Source organism: Lepidochelys kempii, chromosome 2 (genome assembly GCF_965140265.1).
Source record: "Lepidochelys kempii isolate rLepKem1 chromosome 2, rLepKem1.hap2, whole genome shotgun sequence".
Classification (NCBI taxonomy): domain Eukaryota; kingdom Metazoa; phylum Chordata; order Testudines; family Cheloniidae; genus Lepidochelys; species Lepidochelys kempii.
Window position 1 is genome coordinate 37,036,947 of NC_133257.1, and position 21,792 is coordinate 37,058,738.

Sequence of the window (21,792 nt, forward strand, 5' to 3'; positions counted from 1 at the left end):
CCGGGTGATCTTCCACCTCTGTGCAGCCAGTGGTCTATGCTCCCCACTGCCATGCTAGAGCCTCCACATTTATTTATTGACAAATAAAATTTGCAGAACTGTATCTAATTTTAAAATATTGTATGCAAGATTTTTAATTTTTTTGGTGCAGAATTCCCTCAGGAGTAAGGAGGTCACACTGGATGATATGGTGGTCCCTTTTGACCTTAAACTCTATAATTCTTCATAAAACCTCTGTGAAGCAGATAAGTACTGTTATCCCATTTTACAGATAAGGAAGCAGACAGAAATATATAGTTTTAAGCATTTTGTACTGAGACAAAATCATTAACAGGAAATCCAGGAGATTAGTTTAATTAAGTTTCTTGAAGAGAAATTTCTCTTGCTCAGGTAACCTTTCAGGGTCCCCACTGACGTGGGGACTACTCAAACAGATATTAACACATTCTCCGTCTCAGACTTTCAGTTCAGCTGTGGGTCAAATCAGGAGTGTTTGAAAATGTCACCTTCATTGCATGTCAGATTAAAAGGTACTACACCTGTTACATTCCAGTTCCTCCGGCCAGGTGATCCCAAAAGTGTCTATTAACTGTTTACAGTCGGAGTATACTCTCTCACAAAGTCTTCGACAGGGGTGAATCACATGAATTTGCTTCATGCAAGCAGGCACAAATGCTTTACACAGAAATGTGTGGACATCTGGAGAACAGTGGAGATTCACAAGAGGAAGAAAAGGCTTTACAAAAAGAAAAAGATTTTGATTAGTAATTTTTAAAAGAAAAAAAATCAGCAAACTTAAAAACCATGGACTTAACAGAGACACTGGTTTTATGGATTTGTAACACACCTTATTTACAGCGGGGTAGTCAAATATTTTTTGTGACAGTCCAAATTTCTTGGTCAAGGTATAGTCAAGGTCCGGACTCCAGTGGCAGGGGCTCCAGCCTGGCAGAGCTCCATTTAGGGAAGGCAGGTGCGGGAGGGGGCACACTCCCCGCGCCCCAAGTTATGTGTCAGCCACCCCCTGAATTATGTGTCAATCCTGGCTGCCTGCTGGGGCTTCCACTGTCTGCTTCGGGTGCTTGCCAGGGCTCCTGCTGTCAGCCCTGTGCACCGGCCAGGACTCCATTTAGGCAGGGCGGGGGGGGAGAGGGAAAGGGCATCTGCCCCTCTCAGTTACATGTCTGTCCCAGGCACCTTCTGGGGCAGTGGGAGCCCCAGACACCCAGGGGGTGACATGAAACCCAGGGGGCAGGTGCACCCCCTGCCCTCCCTAAATGGCACCCCTTTTGACCAGGGGCACATAAAGCATGGTTGCCACAGCTGGGCTAAACTGCAGGCAGGACTGAGCTGCAGTTGTGCCTTCTGGCCACTTGAGCACGCTGTGGCCCCTGTAGAGCAGGCAGTCAGGTGCCTTGACTCCTGCTCCTCAGTCGCAGGCCGATGGTGGAAGTGGCAGCAGCAGGGTGAGTGTTGGTGCCAGGCTCCTCCACCTTACCCCGCAACCCCGGTTCCCCCAAGCTCAAGCACATGGCCAATTACTCCTCTACCCACACACACACACACACCCCGCATTAACTGCCCCTGGCCCCCCAGCGTTGCACAGTCCAGTTAAAAGCCTTTGGCAGTCTGGATTTGTCCCGCAGTCCACCTATTGACTACTCCTGCCCTACAGCCTGCTAACCCTTAATTGTCCACTTCATTGTAAGTGGTCTCCTACAGAATGTGTGAGCCCCTTGTGTTTAACAATCAGTCCCACCTTGTATTTTAGCTCAGACACTCTGGTTACCTTTTCCAGACCTGAAGAAGAGCTAGTGTAGCTTGAAAGCTTATCCCTTCCACCAACAGAAGTTGGTCTAATAAAATATATTACCTCACCTACTTGGGGTCTCTCATATCCTGGAACCAACACGGCTCCAACAATACTGCAAATAATTTTAAATCACTATGGTTCACATTTTACTTTCATGTGGATTTGAAAAGATATTATGAAAAAAGGCTACTTGTTTGACAGTTATAAAAAAGGATTGTAACTAGTGATCTGAATGACTGGAATGAAGGACTTCTGAGTTCTATTAACATTGCTAACCGTAACTCTGCTCTGATATCTTAGCCCAGGGCCAACCTCTCTAATTCAATTTCCCCATCTGTGAAATGAGGATAGTACTATACACTATACACCTACAAGTTTTTTCTAAGACTAAGATTTTCAAAAATGGGTGCCTAATATTAGGATCCTAATTTAATAGTTAGGCACCTAAATAAGTGGCCTGGTTTTAAGAACTGCTGACAACCTAGCAGCCCAGCATTTACTTAAACACCTAGCATTTACAACCTAGCAGCTCCCATTTACTTAAAAATCTTGGCCAAGATACATCACATTCATCACCATGAGATCTGAATGTCTAAGAATTGTTATGATTAGTGTAATTAAGGAACATTATTGATTTTCTGTATAAGATATTCCAAAACTCAAAAACAGGCCAGCGTTCCTCTGTCAAAGTATTCCTAGTTTATATATTCACTACAAAAAGACAGACACTGAATTACTGGTAACCACTTTTACCTGGCAACTGCTAGCATAAATAAGTACAACTTTAGTAATAGCTTAATGCACTGTTTTCAGGCAGATGGGCCTACTAGAGGAAAAAATAACTTGTTATTTATGGTATACCAAATTGATTACTAGTTAAAAACATGGTTTAGCTTAACAGACTGCAGTCCCATCCACTAGTTACTGCTAATTTTTGAGAGCCCATTTGCCATTATATTGACAATATATTCCGAGTGATATACCTAGACTAGGACAGCTACTTGATTAAGTAAATCTCTTTTTGGATTACTGGAAAAAAAAAAAAAACCACACACCACACCCTCCAAGATTCAGGTAATATCTGTACTAAGTTATGTCTCCAACTAGTAGTCAAATATGTATAGCAGGAAAGTTGAAATAATATATGACCCATATGAAAATCTATAGATAAATAGGAAGAATATGAGGAGTTCTCACAGTGGAGCAGAATGTATGGTATAAGCAAATGTGGACAAAGGAAAAATGGTTACCTAGCTATTTCTTTCCAATTAATGGATATGTCTCCCAATCCTTATTATACCTTCTGGCAACTAGAAACAATTCTAAAGCTGTCAGGCAGTGATTGGGAGAGGGAGAAGTCAATTTTTGACTCTAGAATGGAAACTTAACATAAACAAGCTGTTTTTCAAACCAAGATGCTTTAACCTTCAACAGTAAAGATCCCGAGGGAGAGTGGGATTCGTGGACATGCTATTTAAGAGAAAATAAATTGCAAACTACTACTTTTTTTCCCCCCTCACAAAATTACATGTCCAACAATCTTCATGGTACATAAGTAATAAAGTTTAGATGTGTGTTTGGGATGGGGAAGCTAAAACAGAAAAGCCCCTCATGAAAAAAATCAAAAATATGTTAAGTTGGCACTACGCCATGGAACATTGTGGCTGTGCACTTCATCTGCAGATTCCATTACAGAAAGTAATGCTTTATGAAAGTATGTGCACTTGACCAGCTGTCTTTGCAATTGTCTTCTGTTGGAACCCTAAGACTTGAGTACTTTCTGCTGAGGAGGCAGGCACAACTCTGGGATAATGTGCAGCAAGCAAAAGACCCCAGAATATCCAATAGCCTGGTGGAATGCTGGAGACCCAGGTTCAAGTCACTGCTCCAGATCAGTGTCTCCCATGTCCTAGTGGAGTACCCTAATCACCAGGCTATTGGATTTTCTTGGGTTTCTCTTAATTTCGTCAAAAAGTCTCGATTTTGTCCCAATGCAAGGGACAGAGAAAAATCATTTCCCATCCAGCTCTAGTCCTAATGTTCAGTTTACCCTGGCTCATTTCTTTATTGCATAAGGACATAAAGTAATTAGCGCTGCCAACTTTTTAATGGCACAAAACCAAAAACCCCTGAGGCCCCGCCTCTTCCCTGAGGCCCCATCCCCACTCACTCCATCCCCTTTCCTCCATCGCTTGCTTTCCCCCCCAACCTCACCTACTTTCACTGGGCTTGGGCTGGGGTACGAGAGGGAGGTGAATGCTCCAGCTGGGGGTGCGGGCTCTGGGGTTGGGCCAGGGATGAGGAATTTGGGGTGTGGGAGAGGGCTCTGGAATGGGGCAGAGGGTAGGGTGCGGGGTGGGTATGGGCTTAGGGTGTGCGCTCTGGGTGGAGCCAGAAATGAGGGGTTCAGGGTATGGGAGAGGGCTCCGCGCTGGGACAGGGGTTTGGGTGTTGCGGGGGGGCAGGCTCTGGGAGGGAGTTTGGGTGCAGGAGGGGACTCCGGGCTGGGGCAGAGGGTTGGGGTGCAGGAGAGGGTTTGGAGGGCAGGGTCCTGGCGGTGCTTATCATGGTTCTGAGGAAGCAGCCACCAGGCTCCTCCGGCCCCATGACTCATGGGGGAGGCTCCGCACGCTGCCCTGGTGCCCGCAGATGCCGCCTTCGCAGTTCCCATTGGTTGCGGTTCCCAGCCAATGGGAGCTGCAGACCCATCCTTGGGAGTGGGGCAGCACACAGCACCTCCCTGGCTGCTCATGCATCAAGGGCTGCAGGGATCTGGTGGCCACTTCTGGGAGCCACATGGAGCTAGGGCAGGCAAGGAGCCTGCCTTAGCCACAGGGCCCCACTGCACCACCAACTGGACTTTTAATGGCCTAGTCAGCAGCGCTGACCAGAGCTGCCAGGGTCCCTTTTCGACCGGGCGTTCCGGTCAAAAACCAGACGCCTGGCAACCCTAAAAATAATGGAACTACTACTAGCTGGCTCCTATGGAAACTGAATTCACTTTTGAAGTGGTTCTATTGAAATATTTACTGTATTTCCTAATGAAAGAGTATTATACCATTCCATAAAAATATAAAGCTCAAAAATTCTCCTTGTGTAGGTAAGGCTATTAGAGATGTAAAAGAAGGTCTCTCTTCGGATAAGCCAGAGTGAAAGCTTCAACTGACAGGTAAAACTTTAGGAATATGTGAAGTTAATACATATTCTACATTGGTCATATAGCTAGTTTATGTAAAAATGTTATTTTTACCACATCCTTCATCCTTTCCACCCCCAAGTTTTCTGTTTCCTCCACCAGTCACATCTTGTCATTAACCTAGCTTGTAGAATTTTTAGAGTAGAGGCTCTCTCTTTACTTATACATGGTATTTCCTATTTGTACAGTGCCAAACACAATGGGGTTTACATTAGGACCTCTAGGTGCCACTATTAAAGCTAGTGGGAGATTTTTTCCCCCACAGAAAATTTCAACAAAAAAAGTGGAAAAAAATAATTGGTCAAAATTTTGACATTTCATTGAAAAAACAGAAACTGAAAGTTTTCATTTTTTGGCTGCAAACTGAAAACTTCTGGGTTTTCAGCAAAGAGTCTAAGGCCTGGGCTACACTGGGGCGGGGGGTGCAGGGGTTCGAACTAAGATACGCAACTTCTGCTATGCTATTCACATAGCTGAAGTCGAAGTACTTTAGTTCGAGTTACCTGGCCGTCCTCACGGTGGCAAGTCAACGGCGGCAGCTCCCCCGTCGACTCTGCTTACTCCTCCTGCCAAGGTGGAGTACAGGCATCAATTCGGGGAATCGATTTATCGCATCTCATCTAGATGTGATAAATCGATCCCCAATAGATTGATCACTACCCGCCGAGCCGGAAGGTAGTGAAGACGTACCCTAATTTTTCCTATTGAAAGCGGACACTTTCCATAAAGCCTTTCATTTTTTCAAAAACCCAATTTTTTGCAGATAATATTTTACACACACACACACACACACACACAGAGTACAAGTTTTAAACAAAATTTAATACTGGTACACAGTGATGATGATTGTGAAGCTTGGTTGAGGTGGTGGAGTCAGAGTGTGGAGTCAGAGGGTGGGATATTTCCCAGGGAATGCCTTACTGCTAAATGATGAACTAGCAATTGGCTGAGCCCTCAAGGGTTAACCCATTGTTGTTAATGTAGCGTCACACTCTACAAGGCAGCACGAACGGAGGGACAGGAGACAGCATGGCAGACAGAAACAGAGACACACACCATGTGTGTGAGAGAGAGAGATGCGCATTGCTCCTTTACGCTGACCCCACTCTAAGTACACTGCCTTTTTAAGTAGATCAGCAAGCTGAGATGGCAGCTACTGCCACGAAGCTCCCTCTGTCCTGAGCCCTGTCGTGTGTCCCCCCTGCTCCATGGAAAATGGGGTAAGTGGGGTGCAGGAGCAGGGGGACACCCTGCCACTAGCCCTCCTCTCCCCTCTCCTCCCCCCGCCCCATACAGGAAGCGGGAGGCTCCCAGGAGCAGCTCCAAGGCAGAGGCAGGAGCAGCACATGGCAGTGGGGAGAGGGAAAGCTGAACTGCCAGCAATTGATAGCCTGCTGGGCGGCTGCTACACAGGGAACTATGGGGAATGGGGAGCCGATAGGGGGGCTGCCGGTCCACCCTGGTGCCAAGCCCCCACCAGCTAGCTCCAACGGGCTACTCTTCCTGCAAGCAGTGAACAAAGCAGGCAACTGCAAAACGACATTATAAAGGGAGCATTGCACAACTTTAAACAACCATGTTCTCCAATTGATTAGCAACGTAACAACGAAACAATGTTAACCGGGATGACTAAGTGATGAGTTACTGTAGATCCCTCCAGTTAGAACGTTTCCAATTTGGCTATTACAGAAAATAAGCAGTCTGCATTTTCTGGAAGACCATTAAAACAAAAGCTCACCAAGAGTTAAGGAGAAGTATTCTCCTCCTGTAGGCCTGTTTGTGGGGAAGGAAATATAAAACCAATCAAAAGTCCACTGGAAATGAGAGTTAATCGCTTCAAGACATGGTTGTCCTGAGCCATGTCATGGGGCTCAACTGTTTCTGTAGACCATTCCCATGATTTTGTTCTCTCCAAGCACAGCACTGGCAAGACAGATGTAATTCCTCTGCTTCCCATAAATTCAAACATCCTAAACTCTCTCAGCAGTGGGAGTGAAATTTTTTGGGCTAGTCAGAGGGAATGATCTCCTGAGCCTGGACAAAAACATTAGCACCTGACTTACTATATTTTTAGATTCTCTGAGACATTGCGACGGACCAGTGTTGGATCATATTAAAGAAGTTCTGTATTAAAATCACAAATGAGTTTGATTCCCCATAGTTTAAATTCCAGGGTATTACTAATTAAGAGGTATCTTGGTTTTTGGTACTGTTTCTCTCCCTCTGTGTGTGAAACTTGCAAGCTGCTAATTGTGTTAGTACATTCTAAGACAAAGTCTGTTCTCAAAGCAATTCTTTGTAACAGCTATTCACACAGAGAGAGACTCAAAGCAATACTCTGTAACAACAAAAACAGCACCCAGAGACTTCCCGCCCTTTTGTTGTATTAACAATTGTGATTAAAATAGAGATCGAGGATGTATGTGGATGGATGCTTGGTGTGGATAATAAGTGAATGATCAGGGATGCACCAGCCTAAGAATCCAGCGTCCATCGGCTGAAGAAGGCGTCAAGTGGAAATAACCAGAGGACCCCCCGGAGGGCAGACTGGAATCCACCCAACAGCCTCAAGAATGGAAGAACCAAAGAACAAGATAACATCTAGCAGCAGGGAGCAGTCAGGAATGTGCCATCTGCTGATTGATTCAGCAACAGCATGATGAAGCAATTCCCATAGACTGGCACAGGAAGAAATTCCTATAAAAATAGACTAAAAAATGAGAACTTTGGGGTCTGATTCTGCAAACCAACTTCCAGGAGCACCAGATGAGCATCTGACAAGGCCCTGCTCCCTCCTCATGTCCAGGCCAACTGGCCAGTGGCTTGGCATGAGCAACTCTCAGGCTGGTAACTATGATAACAACCTTGCAGAACGTGTGTGTGTGTGTGTGTGTGTGTGTGTGTGTGTGTGTGTGTGTGTGTGAATAAATATGAGATTGAATGGAATGTTATAGCTGTAACTAACTGCTTCCTATGATTCTTTCTGTATTCACAATGAATGTGGTATTTTGCCTTTTCCCCTTTAATAAGATCCTGCTGGTTTTTAATTTATTGGTACAACACCAGTTCCTCTGTCCTTTTGCTTAGCAGACTACCAAACTTTGGAACATGACAGAAACAAGGTCACAGTATCTAGGGTAGTGACACTGCTCTGCATCATGTAGCCAAGGATAAAAAAAGATATAGAGGTGAAGTATTAATTTAAGTTTTAACAGTGCCAACAGGCCTCAGGCCTGTGAAATATTTAGCTTAGTGTTGTAGTAGTTTCTTAGTATTTTGTCTGGCTAACCAACTTCAACAGGACTTTATTTTTTAAAGTGGAAACCTCTTTTCCAAGTTGCTGCTGCACCCTCAGTAGCTCACCCTAAGCTTCTTCAACTCCTCACCCCTCCTTTCTATTTCCTGTCCTTTCAGACTCCCAGCAGCCAGTGCTCCAATTCTAATAATTACAAGAAACATCTAAACACCACACTTAGCCAAAGAAGGCCTCAGGTTATCCTGAAGGACGAGGTTATCCTGAAGGACAATCCTGCAACAAACCCCAGTGACAACTCTGTCCACATATCTATTCAAGGGACACCATCATAGGACCTAACCACATCAGCCACACCATCGGGGCTCTGTCAAGGTTCCTTCCCCACTCTGAACAGATGTGGGGACCTGCATGAAAGACCCCCTAAGCTTATGCTTACCAGCTTAGGTTAAAAACTTCCCCAAGGTACAAACTTTGCCTTGTCCTTGAACAGTATGCTGCCACCACCAAGCATTTTAAACAAAGAACAGGGAAAGAGACCACTTGGAGATGTCTTCCCTCAAAATATCTGCGCCCCCCCACACCCCTATACCCCCATTCCTGGGGAAGGCTTGATAATAATCCTCACCAGTTGGTACAGGTGAACACAGACCCGAACCCTTGGATCTTAAGAACAATGAAAAATCAATCGGGTTCTTAAGAAGAATTTTAATTAAAGAAAAAAGGTAAAAATCACCTCTGTAAAATCAGGATGGTAAATACCTTACAGGGTAATCAGATTCAAAACAGAGAATTCCTCTAGGCAAAACTTTAAGTTACAAAAAGACAAAACCAGGAATATACATTTCCTCCAGCACAGCTGTTTTACCAGCCATTAAACAAAAGAAAATCTAACGCATTTTCTAGCTAGATTACTCACTAACTTAACAGGAGTTGGAAGGCTTGCATTTCTGATCTGTTCCCGACACAAACATCACACAGACAAAACAACCCCTTTGTTCCCCCCGCCCCCTCCCCTCCAGATTTGAAAGTATCTTGTCCCCTCATTGGTCATTTGGGGTCAGGTGCCAGGAAGGTTACCTTAGCTTCTTAACCCTTTACAGGTGAAAGGGTTTTTGCTCTGGCCAGGAGGGATTTTATAGTTCTGTATACAGAAAAGTGGTTACCCTTCCCTTTATATTTATGACAGGCTTGTTTACCTGCACATCTACCAATGTGATATGTGCTAGCAATGCCCCTCTGACATGTACATTGGCCAAACCAGACAGTCTCTATGCAAAAGAATGGACGCAAATCTGATATCAGGATTCATAACATTCAAAAACGAGTAGGAGAACACTTCAACCTAAAAGTTGCAATTCTTCAACAAAAACACTCTTCAAAAACAGATTCCAACGTGAAATTGCAGAACTGGACACCATCAGATTAGGCCTGAATAAAGACTGGGAGTGGTTGGGTCATTATAAAACCTAAACCTAATTTCCCCCTACTGTTACTCACACTTTCTTGTCAACTGTCTGAAACGGGCCACTCATTACCACTTCAAAAGTTATATTTCCTCCCTTGGTATCCTGCTGTCAATTGAATTGTCTCATTAGACTGACCTCACACTTGGTAAGGCAACTCGCATCTTTTCATGTATTTATACCTGCTCCTGTATTTTCCACTCCATGCATCTGATGAAGTGGGTTCTAGCCCACAAAAGCTTATGCCCAAATAAATTTGTTAGTCTCTAAGGTGCTACAAGGATTCCTCGTTTTTATGAAAAACAGGGCACCCCAAATTTAGTTGGGTGCAGAGGTATAGGAGGAAAAGGGGCTGAAACCTTCCTAAATATATACAAACCCCAGTGGGCAACAGTATAACACATTATAAAAGCTGTATCCCAGCCTGCATCCCTTGGGAGATGCCAGATGATACCCGGTGATGATGATGGATGATGATGAACATGACTGATACTCCGGAGTTGCCCAGCAGGGAACGTGAATGAAGGCTGAACACTTTATATTATCTCTATCTGCTGTTGTATTTCAGAGTTTGTGAGATAGTTCATTTGTTAATAAAAGGAATTGGGTTAAATTGCAATTGTTTCTCATGTGCTCCTCGGGTCTCTTATTCTAATAATATTGGTAATAATCTTCCTGATGCGGTAGCAGTTCAGAAGACCAAACCTTTACCAACCACTGGGGTCTAAAAGATTAATCAATTGGGCGACAATAACCTCCTAGCATCCCTCAAGAGTAACATTACAGGAGACTATTAACCATCTCAATTTCTCCTGCTAAAGCTGTTTCACTTTGTATAAATAAATATTCAATGGGCCAGAGAGAAAGAGTGAGAATGACTGCCATTTTCCAGTGGATAGAGGACACTACCCTAGGATGCAAAAGAGGTAGACTGCAGTCCTTTCTTCCTTTGAGGAGCAAGGCTTAGACCCAGGACAGGATTTAGGGGCAGGCAGCCGCCTGGGGTGCTGGGCGTGGGGGGGTGCTGTTTTTGTTGATAGCAACAAAAGGGAAAATAGAATGTTTGAAGTACACAACAATATAAAAGAAATTCCTACTTCTTTTGCCATGCATAACACGTAATGTTGATGACTTTCTAAGGGTATGTCTACACTTACATTTTATAGCACTCTAACTTGCTGGCTCAGGGGTCTGAAAAAATCACCTGTCTGAGCACAACAAGTCTGAGAGCTTTAAAACACTAGTGTAGACAGACTCCGTGCGCTGGAGAGTGGAGGTGGATTACCAGGAGCACTGGGAGAGCTCTCACCCAGCACTCACGCACGACCACACTCACACTTCAAAGTGCTGCCGCGGGGTCCAGGGCAGCCAGCCATCCCCACAAGGTCCGGGCAGCCGCATGAGGACTGGGATCTGGGGCAGCAGTGTGGTGGGGTCCAGGGCAACTGGCCGGCCCCACAGCATCCTGGCAGGCAGCCGGCTGCCCCACGCAGCAAGGGGTGGGGCTGCTGCTGCTGCCCTGCCACCCAGCCCCTGTGACCCAGGTAACATATGCGGCCCACAATGTGTAATCAATTGAGAACCACTGGCTTAGAGGAAATGGTTTTTTTTTTCCCCCTTTGCTTATATCTGGCATGAATAAATACAGATTTACAGATCCTAGTGTGCAAATTCATGGCCTTCTATGACAGGGATAAATCATGCAGGCAAATCATGTATCAAAGTCATGAAATGGGCTATAAATGCAATAAAAAGTAAGGTATTCTGAAGTTTAACAAATGGAGGGGTGCACCAAAAACGCTCCTCGCCTGTAATGGTCTAGGGCTGGCCCTGGTTAGATCTCACCTCTCTACTCAGCATTTCCTATTGGCTAGCCTAGGCAGCTCCCCATTCAGAGTCCTGGCTTTTGTGAATCCCATTCTTAGGTGCCTACCTCTGACTCTACATTGTATAGGTAGCCTCCGTGCTTAACCCAGGGCTGTAGATTCCACTAGGACAGCAAGGCACCTAAAAGTTAGGCATTGCAACACTGAATTGAAGTCCCCTTTGTGGATCTAGCCCTCCCTGATGAGCAGGATATAAATCTTGTGACTTAAAGTGAAAACATTGCAACTCCTTTACTATCATGTCAAAAATATGCCCTTGCTCCAAAATATAAAATACAACATGGTCTGAGAATATTTATAACCTATACCATATTTAAAATTGAGCAAGCATATCTCAGAACGTTACTTTGTAGAATTCTTTACATTTCACTTTTGGAAGCATCAAAGGAGTTTGTACTTGAATTTGTATAAACACATTGCGTTGTAACCATAAATTCAAATCTACATTACTGATATTATTGACTTTAGTTCACCAGTGTTTCTCTTGCTTGGAGCAAAGGAGATCTCATCTGAAAGGCACTCTTTATGTAAAATAGTTTATAGCCCCAGCAGCAAACACAAATATCTTTCAGTAGGCATCACTCTAGAACTAAAATTTATCCTCAATCTAAAAACTCAAATAATTTTTGTGGTCTGCTTTAACTCCTAGTATGCCTAGTATGCCAGCAAGGACTGAGACTCCTTCAGCCAATTGTATTTAAGTAATGAATACATTTTTCTCAGAAGACCAGGCAATAATCAGTTTTTGGGTGCTTATGGTGTTATACAAACCATGAATCCTCACAACACCTCGATAAAGGTAGAAAAATGTAATTTCCCCCAATTTAACAAACACAGCAGACTTGAATCTAATATCAGATCACTGCTTCAATGGACTTACCCCAGATTTGATGTAAAGAAGATCAGAATCAGGCCCCAGAGATTAGCAGCTCTATCTAACTCCCACTGAGGTCAATGGGGGTTGGATTGAGCTCTGTGTGACTTGTCCAAGGCTCTACAGTGAGTCAATGGCAGAGAAACTCCCTGATTCCTCGTCCATGCACGTTAATCTATTACAGGAGCGGGCAAAATTTTTGGCCTCACGGCCGCGTCACCACTCCAGGACAGCTGCTCCCGGGCCACACCCAGGACTGCAGCTGCTCCGGCAGCCCCTGGGGCTGGCACAGCCGGCTGCTGCAACCGCAGAAGTCACACTGGCTGCTGCAACTCCAGGACCTCCATGACTTCTACAAAGTCACAGAATATGCGTTTACGGAAAACAGATCCTGTCAAACTAACCTGGTATCTTTTTTTCCATGAGATTACAAGTTTGGTTGATAAAGGCAACAGTGTTGATGTAATCTCCAACATACAATTTTTCCTATCCACCCACACAGCCAGAACTCTTGCCCAGCCATCATCTCGCATCTTGATTACCACAATATTTTCTCTGGCCCTGACAAATGCAATCTGGCCCCGCTGAGATCCATTCAGAATATTGTTGCAAAGATTATTTTTCTACCCATAGCTTTGACCATGCCTTGAACCCTCTCTTTGCATCAGTCCACTAGCTCCCTCTTCTCTATTGCACCCCAGGATTTGATCAAGCTAACTGCAACCATATTATGTGTATTCAGCTACCATGAACTAATAAATAGACCACCACACAGTTAAGGGTTAATTTGAAAGCAGGCTTTTAGAAGCAAGGTCAAAACTAACTGGCAGTTTCTGCTAATCAGAATGGGAGGAGGGAAAAAGAAGAGTCAACTGAGACTGAAAACCTTGGTGGATGAAAATCTTGGATTTGGGTGCCTTTGATACAGAAGTTTATGATGATTAACATTGTTAGGGATGTTTGTTGATAAGTAGTTTATTGAAAGTTAGGAAAAGTGCTGATTTAGTAGATTTTACTATGACCTATGTGTTTTGTAGAGGTTAGTTATAAAAGACTAGCTAATGCAGTGTACTTTGGAGCAGTCCTCTGAAGCCATCTTAAGAGACATTTTTTCTGACACCTTTTCTCCCCAGCAGGTGAGCAACTGGCCACTACGAACCTGCTATTAATTACTCAATATTGTTCCAAATTTTAGGTAAATATTTGGAACGTTCTAAACCTATTGTTTATGTCTGTGTGTATTAAATCTAATAAACTGCAGTATTAGATAAAAGATTAATGCAAAAAAGCATACTCTATCAGAAGGAATTGCTGTGTTCCCACTGATTTATTCCTGACACTACCAGGAGTGAAACAGTTAAGTTGCCACAGCTGTGGATTCTGAAAAATCCTGGGTAACGCTCAAGCTGGGAATCACAGCCCCAGCTCAAAGTGTAGACCTACCCATTGTTTCCTTGTATTTTCCTGTTGGTCTGTCTGTATCCATCTGTTGTCTCTGATCTTATACTTACATTGTAAGTTCTTTGGGACAGGGACTTTTTGTTCGCTGTCTGTACAGCGCCTAGGTCCTGATCCCTGACAGGGTCTCCTATGCGCTGTAGTCATACTAATAAATAATAATAGACTTCTGTAAGGCATTTGAGTTGGTCCAGTACAACTTTCTGATTAAAAATTAGAATGATACAAATGATCATGACACATTAAATGGATTAAAAACTATCTGGACAGTCTCAAAATGTAAAATAGATGCACTAGTTCAAACAAGAGTTAATTCAGAGAAATGCTGTGGCTTGTGTTAAATAGGAGGTCAGACAGCATTATTATAGTGGTCCCTTTTGGTCCTGTAACTTATGACTAGGGTTGCCAACTTTCTAATTGCACAAAATGAACACTCCTTCCCTGAAGTCCTGCCCCTTTTCTGAGGCCAGCCCCTGTTTGCTCCATACCCCCCCCTTCTCTCAGTCATTCACTCTCCCCCATCCTCACTCACTTTCACTGTGCTGTGGCAGGGTGTTGGGGTGCATGAGAAGGGTGAGGGCTCTGGCTGGGGGTGCAGACTCTGGGGTGGGGCCAGCAATGAGTGGTTTGGGGTGCAGGAGAGGGTTCTGGGTTGGGGCAAGGGTGTGGGGCAGGTATGGGCTCTGGGCTGGTGGGTGTGGGCTCCAGGTGGGGCCAGAAATGAGGGGTTCAGGGTGCAGGAGAGGGCTCTGGGCTGGGGATGAGGGATTTGAGGTGCAGGAGGGGGCTCAGGGCTAGGTCAGGGTGTTGGGGGGTTTTGGAGGAAGTTTGGGTGTGGGAGGGGACTCCAGGCTGGGGCAGGAGATTGGGGTGCAGGACAGGGTTCAAGGTCCCAGCCGTGCTTTCTGTGGCTCCCAGGAAGTGGCTCCCAGGTTCCTGCAGCCCTATGGCACACGGGTGGTCAGGGAGACTCCACACACTGCCACCAGGGTCCCTTTTCGACTGGGCATTCCAGTCGAAAACCAGACGTCTGGCAACCCTACCTATAAACTCTATCACACTGGTTCTCAAAGTTTTGTGCTGGTGACCCCTTTCACAAAGCAAGCCTCTGAGTGTGAACCCCCCTATAAATTAAAATCATTTTTTTAATATATTTAAACACTATTATAAATGCTGGAGGCAAAGCACGGTTTGGGGTAGAGGCTGACAGCTTGTGACCCCCTCATGTAATAACCTCGTGACCCCCTGAGGGGTCCCGACCCCCAATTTGAGAGCCCTTGCTCTATCATTACTGTAGCTATGAGTGTTAACAATTCCATTCAAATCCCCATCTTTCATTAGTCAGAATTCCAGGCAGGATGGGAACAAAGCACCTGAAAATTTTTTTTCAAAACCACAAAGGGTAGTTAGATGCTTAACTCCAATTGAAGGCCAACAGGAGTTGGCCACTTAACTGCCTTGTGCTTCTGAAAACACGCATGCACACGCGCGCACACACGGTAGAGAAGGCAGGTTGTTTTGCTTTAGATTTCTCTAGGCTTTGGCATGTTGCAGTTATTTTATACACATAGTAGTAAGAGTAGGAGCTTTAAAATAATTTAACTGTTGTAAAGATGCCCTATTATACTACTTCCAAAGTTCAAAATTAAAAAAAAAAATTATAAACTCACAAAATTTAGAAACAGTATAAATATGAAATCATTTAAATCTTAATAAAAGTAGCTGCTGTGAAACAAACTGAAGTACAGTGATTTTAAATCCCAGCTTTCCCAAATGGCTTACCAAAAAAACCACACGGCATTTTGAGATGTGAACCTAAATTATAGATGTCACTATCTGTAATTTACAATTCAAAACAATCATAACAAAATGCTTCTATTCTAAGCACTACAGATCTGAAATCTTTGTGAAAAACTGTTATATATAGTTCTCTCCCTGTAGATTATACAGAGCATAAATGTGAGAGAAAAATAAAAATACACTGTAGACCTTCAAATAACTTTACTATATACCCTAGATTCACAGATTTTAAGGCTTGAAGGGACCACTATGATCACCTAATCTGACCTCCTGCATAACAGAGTCCATAGGACTTCGCTGAATTAATTCCTGCTTCAAGTCCAATGCCTATGGTTGAACTAGAGCACATTTTTTAGAAAAACACCCAATTGCAATTCAAAAGTTTCCAGTGACCCATCACAACTTTGTAAATTGTTCTACGATCTAGTCCAGGGGTTCTCAAATTGGGAGTCGTGACTCTCAGGGGGTCAAAAGGTGGTTATATCCGGGTCAGGAGCTGTCAGTTCCATGGGGCTGATATCCCCGAGCCTCCATTAAATCAAATCAACTCTCCCCGTCCCGTTTTTAATTTATAAGGGGGGGGGGGGTTTGTCACATTCTGAAGCTTGCTGTGTGAAAAGGGTCACCAAAACAAAAAGTTTGAAAACCACTGATTTGCCTGACCTTCTGCACCTTGTAGGCCACAGAACCTCACCCACACACTTCTTTAATAGACCCATAACCTCTGGCTGAGTTACTGAAGTCCTCAAATCACAAATGGTGTGGAGAAAGTGAAAGCGTCATTTATCCCTTTGCATAACACAAGACCCAGGGGTCACCCAGTGAAATTAACAGCCATCAGGTTTAAAACAAAACAAGAGGAAGTACATCTTCCACAGGCTGACTGCAGTGTGTGAACTCATTGCCATGGATGTTGTGAAGGCCAGACCTATAATGGGTCTCAAAAAAGAATTAGATAAGTTCATGGAAGATTGGTTCATCAGTGGCTATTAGCCAAAATGGTTAGGATGCAACCCCATGCTCTGGGTGTCCCTAAACCTCCAACTGCCAGAAGCTAAGACTGGATAATGGAGTTGGATAACTCAAAGTTACCTTGTTCTGTTCATTTCCCCTAAAGCATCTGGCACTGACGACTGTCAGACGCCAGGATACTGAGCTAGATGGACCAGTGGTCTGACCATTCTTATATTCTAACACTAAATTCAAGAGAAACAAACAAATTATAGAAAATAAAAAGAATTTCACAGGACTCTAATAATTGAATTTCTGAATTTATTTTGCTATGTGGCACACACTTATTTTTTTAAATATCTGATATACTGGATTGCTGGTATACAAAGAAATCTCACTTGCGGGGTCTTACAGTAGTAGTAGTAGTTAACCTTACAGTCCAAATATACTGAAGAGGCATTAATCTTCTATCTGCCTCTGTGAATAGACAGGTGTATGCTGGTGGGATAGCACAGGATGAGGCTTGGGGGAAAGAGGAGCTCTGGCTTCACCAGTATGTTTCCCTTCTGCCCCCCACCACACACACACATGCTCATTAGTATTCAATGAAAGCTTATCCAGCAGAGTTATGTGGGTGTCACGGTTCCTCCCCCACTCTGAACTCTAGGGTACAGATGTGGGGACCTGCATGAAAAACCTCCTAAGCTTATCTTTACCAGCTTAGGTCAAAACTTCCCCAAGGTACAAAATATTACATCCGTTATCCTTGGACTGGCCGCTACCACCACCAAACTAATACTGGTTACTGGGGAAGAGCTGTTTGGACGCGTCCTTCCCCCCAAAATACTTCCCAAAACCTTGCACCCCACTTCCTGGACAAGGTTTGGTAAAAAGCCTCACCAATTTGCCTAGGTGACTACAGACCCAGACCCTTGGATCTTAAGAACAATGAGCAATCCTCCCAACACTTGCACCCCCCCTTTCCTGGGAAATGTTGGATAAAAAGCCTCACCAATTTGCATAGGTGACCACAGACCCAAACCCTTGGATCTGAGAACAATGAAAAAGCATTCAGTGTTTTACAAGAAGACTTTTAATAAAAAATAGAAGTAAGTAGAAATAAAGAAATCCCCCTTGTAAAATCAGGATGGTAGATATCTTACAGGGTAATTAGATTCAAAACATAGAGAACCCCTCTAGGCAAAACCTTAAGTTACAAAAAAGATACACAGACAGAAATAGTTATTCTATTCAGCACAATTCCTTTCTCAGCCATTTAAAGAAATCATAATCTAACACATACCTAGCTAGATTACTTACTAAAAGTTCTAAGACTCCATTCCTGTTCTGTCCCTGGCAAGCGCAGCATACAGACAGACACAGACCCTTTGTTTCTCTCCCTCCTCCCAGCTTTTGAAAGTATCTTGTCTCCTCATTGGTCATTTTGGTCAGGTGCCAGCGAGGTTACCTTTAGCTTCTTAACCCTTTACAGGTGAGAGGAGCTTTCCCCTGGCCAGGAGGGATTTCAAAGGGGTTTACCCTTCCCTTTATATTTATGACACGCCCCCCAAATCTCAGCTAGGGTGAAACACTGGCTGGGATTTCTTCCTGGAGCTCTAGGAAAACAGAGTTAATAAGACACATGCATCTCTAAATATACTACCAAGTACATAAAGACTAACAATATTTTCCACATCTCAAGGACGATTTTAACCAGTTGATTCTGGGAAACTTTCACGGGAGAGTGCATCAGCCACTTTGTTAGAAGCTCCTGAGATGTGTTGGATGTCGAAATCAAAATCTTGGAGAGCTAAACTCCACCGAAGAAGTTTTTTGTTAGTTTCTTTGACGGTGTGAAGCCACTTTAGTGCAGCATGGTCGGTTTGCAGGTGGAAACGCCGTCCCCAAACATATGGGCGTAGCTTTTCCAGAGCGTAGACAATGGCATAACATTCTTTTTCAGTGACTGACCAGTTGCTTTCCCTCTCAGACAGTTTTTTGCTGAGAAACACTACAGGGTGGAATTCTTGATCAGGTCCTTTCTGCATTAAAACTGCTCCCACACCACGCTCGGATGCATCTGTGGTTACTAGGAACGGTTTGTCAAAGTCTGGGGCCCTTAGTACAGGGTCAGACATGAGTGTCGCTTTAAGCTTGTTAAACGCCTTCTGACACTTTCCGGTCCACTGAACAGCATTTGGCTGTTTCTTTTTGGTTAGGTCTGTCAGTGGGGCAGCGATTTGGCTGTAGTGCGGTACAAATTGTCTGTAATAACCGGCCAAGCCTAAGAAGGATTGAACCTGTTTCTTTGACTTTGGGACAGGCCACTTTTGGATAGCATCCACTTTGGCCTGTAGGGGGCTGATAGTTCCTTGACCCACCTGTTGTCCAAGGTAAGTCACTCTGTTTAGGCCTATTTGACACTTCTTAGCCTTAACAGTTAGTCCTGCCTCCCTTATGCGCTCAAGGACTTTTTGTAGATGTTCCAGGTGGTCTGCCCAGGAATCCGAAAATATGGCCACATCGTCAAGGTAGGCGACTGCATATTCTCCTAATCCCGCTAGGAGACCATCTACAAGTCTTTGGAAAGTGGCGGGTGCATTTCGCAGCCCGAAAGGGAGTACATTAAATTCATACAGCCCGAGATGTGTGATGAAGGCTGACCTTTCCTTGGCAGATTCATCTAGTGGTACCTGCCAGTACCCCTTGGTTAAGTCCAAGGTAGAGATGAACTGGGCCCGTCCCAGTTTCTCTAATAGTTCATCAGTGCGTGGCATTGGATAGTTGTCTGGGCGAGTTACAGCATTTAGCTTACGGTAGTCCACGCAAAAACGTATTTCCCCATCTGGGTTGGGAACTAGAACCACTGGAGATGCCCATGCACTTTCAGAGGGGCGGATTACACCCATCTGTAACATATCCTGGATCTCCCGTTCTATAGCAGTTTTAGCTTGAGGAGACACCCGGTAAGGTTGGACCCTAATTGGGTGAGCATTACCTGTGTCAATGGAGTGGTATGCCTGTTCAGTCAGTCCTGGGGTGGCTGAGAACGTTGGCGCGTAGCTAGTGCACAGCTCCTGGATCTGCTGTCGCTGCATACGCCCAAGGGTCATGGAGAGGTTCACCTCTTCCACACCACCAGCACATTTCCCTTCGTAGTAGACACCTTCAGGCCACTCAGCGTTGTCTCCTCCCTGGGCTGTAAACTGACAAACCTTTAATTCTCTGGAATAAAAGGGCTTTAGAGAATTAATATGATACACCTTAGGCTTTCGGTTGGAGGTGGGGAATGCTATGAGATAATTAACAGCTCCCAGGCGCTCCTGGACCACGAATGGCCCTTCCCACGATGCTTCCATTTTATGGGCCTGGAGCGCCTTTAAGACCATGACCTGGTCTCCTACTTTGAAGGAACGCTCTCTGGCATGTTTATCATACCAGGCTTTTTGCTCTTTTTGAGCATCCTGTAAGTTTTCTCTAGCAAGGGCTAAAGAGGTTCGGAGGGTGTTTTGTAGGTTGGTTACAAAGTCCAGAATGTTAGTTCCTGGAGAAGGTGTAAATCCCTCCCATTGCTGCTTCACCAACTGCAATGGCCCCTTAACCTCACGGCCATATACAAGTTCAAATGGGGAAAACCCTAAACTGGGATGTGGTACAGCTCTGTAGGCAAAGATCAACTGCTGCAATACTAGGTCCCAATCATTGGAGTGCTCATTTACGAATTTACGTATCATGGCCCCCAAAGTTCCATTAAACTTCTCCACCATGCCATTTGTTTGATGATGGTAAGGAGTGGCAACCAAGTGATTTACCCCATGAGCTTCCCAAAGGTTTTTCATAGTTCCTGCCAGGAAATTAGTCCCTGCATCTGTGAGGATGTCGGAGGGCCAACCTACCCTGGCAAAAATGTCTGCTAGTGCCTGGCACACACTTTTAGCCCTGGTGTTGCTTAGAGCTACTGCTTCCGGCCATCGGGTGGCAAAATCCATGAAAGTCAGTATGTACTGCTTTCCTCTGGGTGTCTTTTTCGGAAAAGGACCCAGAATATCCACAGCTACTCGCTGAAATGGAACTTCAATGATGGGGAGTGGCTGGAGAGGAGCTTTGACCTGGTCTTGGGGTTTTCCCACTCTTTGGCACACCTCACAAGACTGGACATAGGTAGAAACATCCTTGCCCATTCCCTCCCAGTGGAATGACCCCCCCAAACGGTCTTTGGTCCTGTTCACCCCAGCATGGCCACTAGGGTGATCATGGGCTAAGCTCAAGAGCTTGGCCCGGTATTTAGTTGGAACTACCAACTGTCTCTGAGGATGCCAGTCTTCCTGGTGTCCCCCAGAAAGAGTTTCCTTGTATAAAAGTCCTCTTTCTACAACAAACCTGGATCGATTAGAAGAGCTGAGAGGCGGTGGGTTGCTCCGTGCCGCCGTCCAAGCTCTCTGGAGGCTTTCATCTGCTTCCTGTTCAGTCTGGAACTGTTCCCTTGATGCTGGAGACATCAGTTCCTCATGGGATTGTGGACCTAGGCTTGGTCCCTCTGGAAGCGATATAGGGGATGGAGCTGTTTCTGTTGACTGTGAACCGCTCTCCGCTGGTGCACTATGTTGGGATTCAGGCTCCGGCTGAGCCTCTTGTGTAGGGTTATCGGCTGCTGCCAGTTCAGGTTCGGTGGGGCCCTCTGGTGTTGAGGTTGCAAGTACTGGATTCAGTGCTGACCCGGGGTCTGGTGTTGGTTGTTCGGCTGGTTCCGGTTCTGGGACTGGTTCCGTCTGGGTCTCTGGGACTGGATCCACTATTGCTGTTGCAGACATTGGCCTGGGGTCCAGGTCCATCACCTCTGACTGGGTCCTGATAGAAGTTTCCAGAACAGAGCTAGGCCTCACGGCTTGTTTAGCCTGGTTGCGGGTGACCATTCCCACCCTCTTGGCCTGCTTCACATGATTGGCCAAGTCTTCCCCCAACAGCATGGGGATGGGATAATCATCATAGACTGCAAAAGTCCACATTCCTGACCAGCCCTTGTACTGGACAGGCAACTTGGCTGTAGGCAAATTGAAAGAGTTGGACTTGAAGGGTTGAATCGTCACTTGGATCT

At 44.9% G+C, this 21,792-nt stretch overlaps 1 protein-coding gene across 1 annotated transcript in view; it reads right to left on the reverse strand.

Annotated features, from left to right (window-relative positions):
- The window catches only part of FZD6 (frizzled class receptor 6), a 60,867-nt gene that overhangs the window by 15,943 nt on the left and 23,132 nt on the right, over positions 1-21,792 (reverse strand). Inside the window, exon 3 of the mRNA XM_073330398.1 lies at positions 540-736. Coding sequence (XP_073186499.1) covers positions 540-736 — 197 coding nt within the window. The remainder of the gene's footprint in view (positions 1-539; positions 737-21,792) is intronic.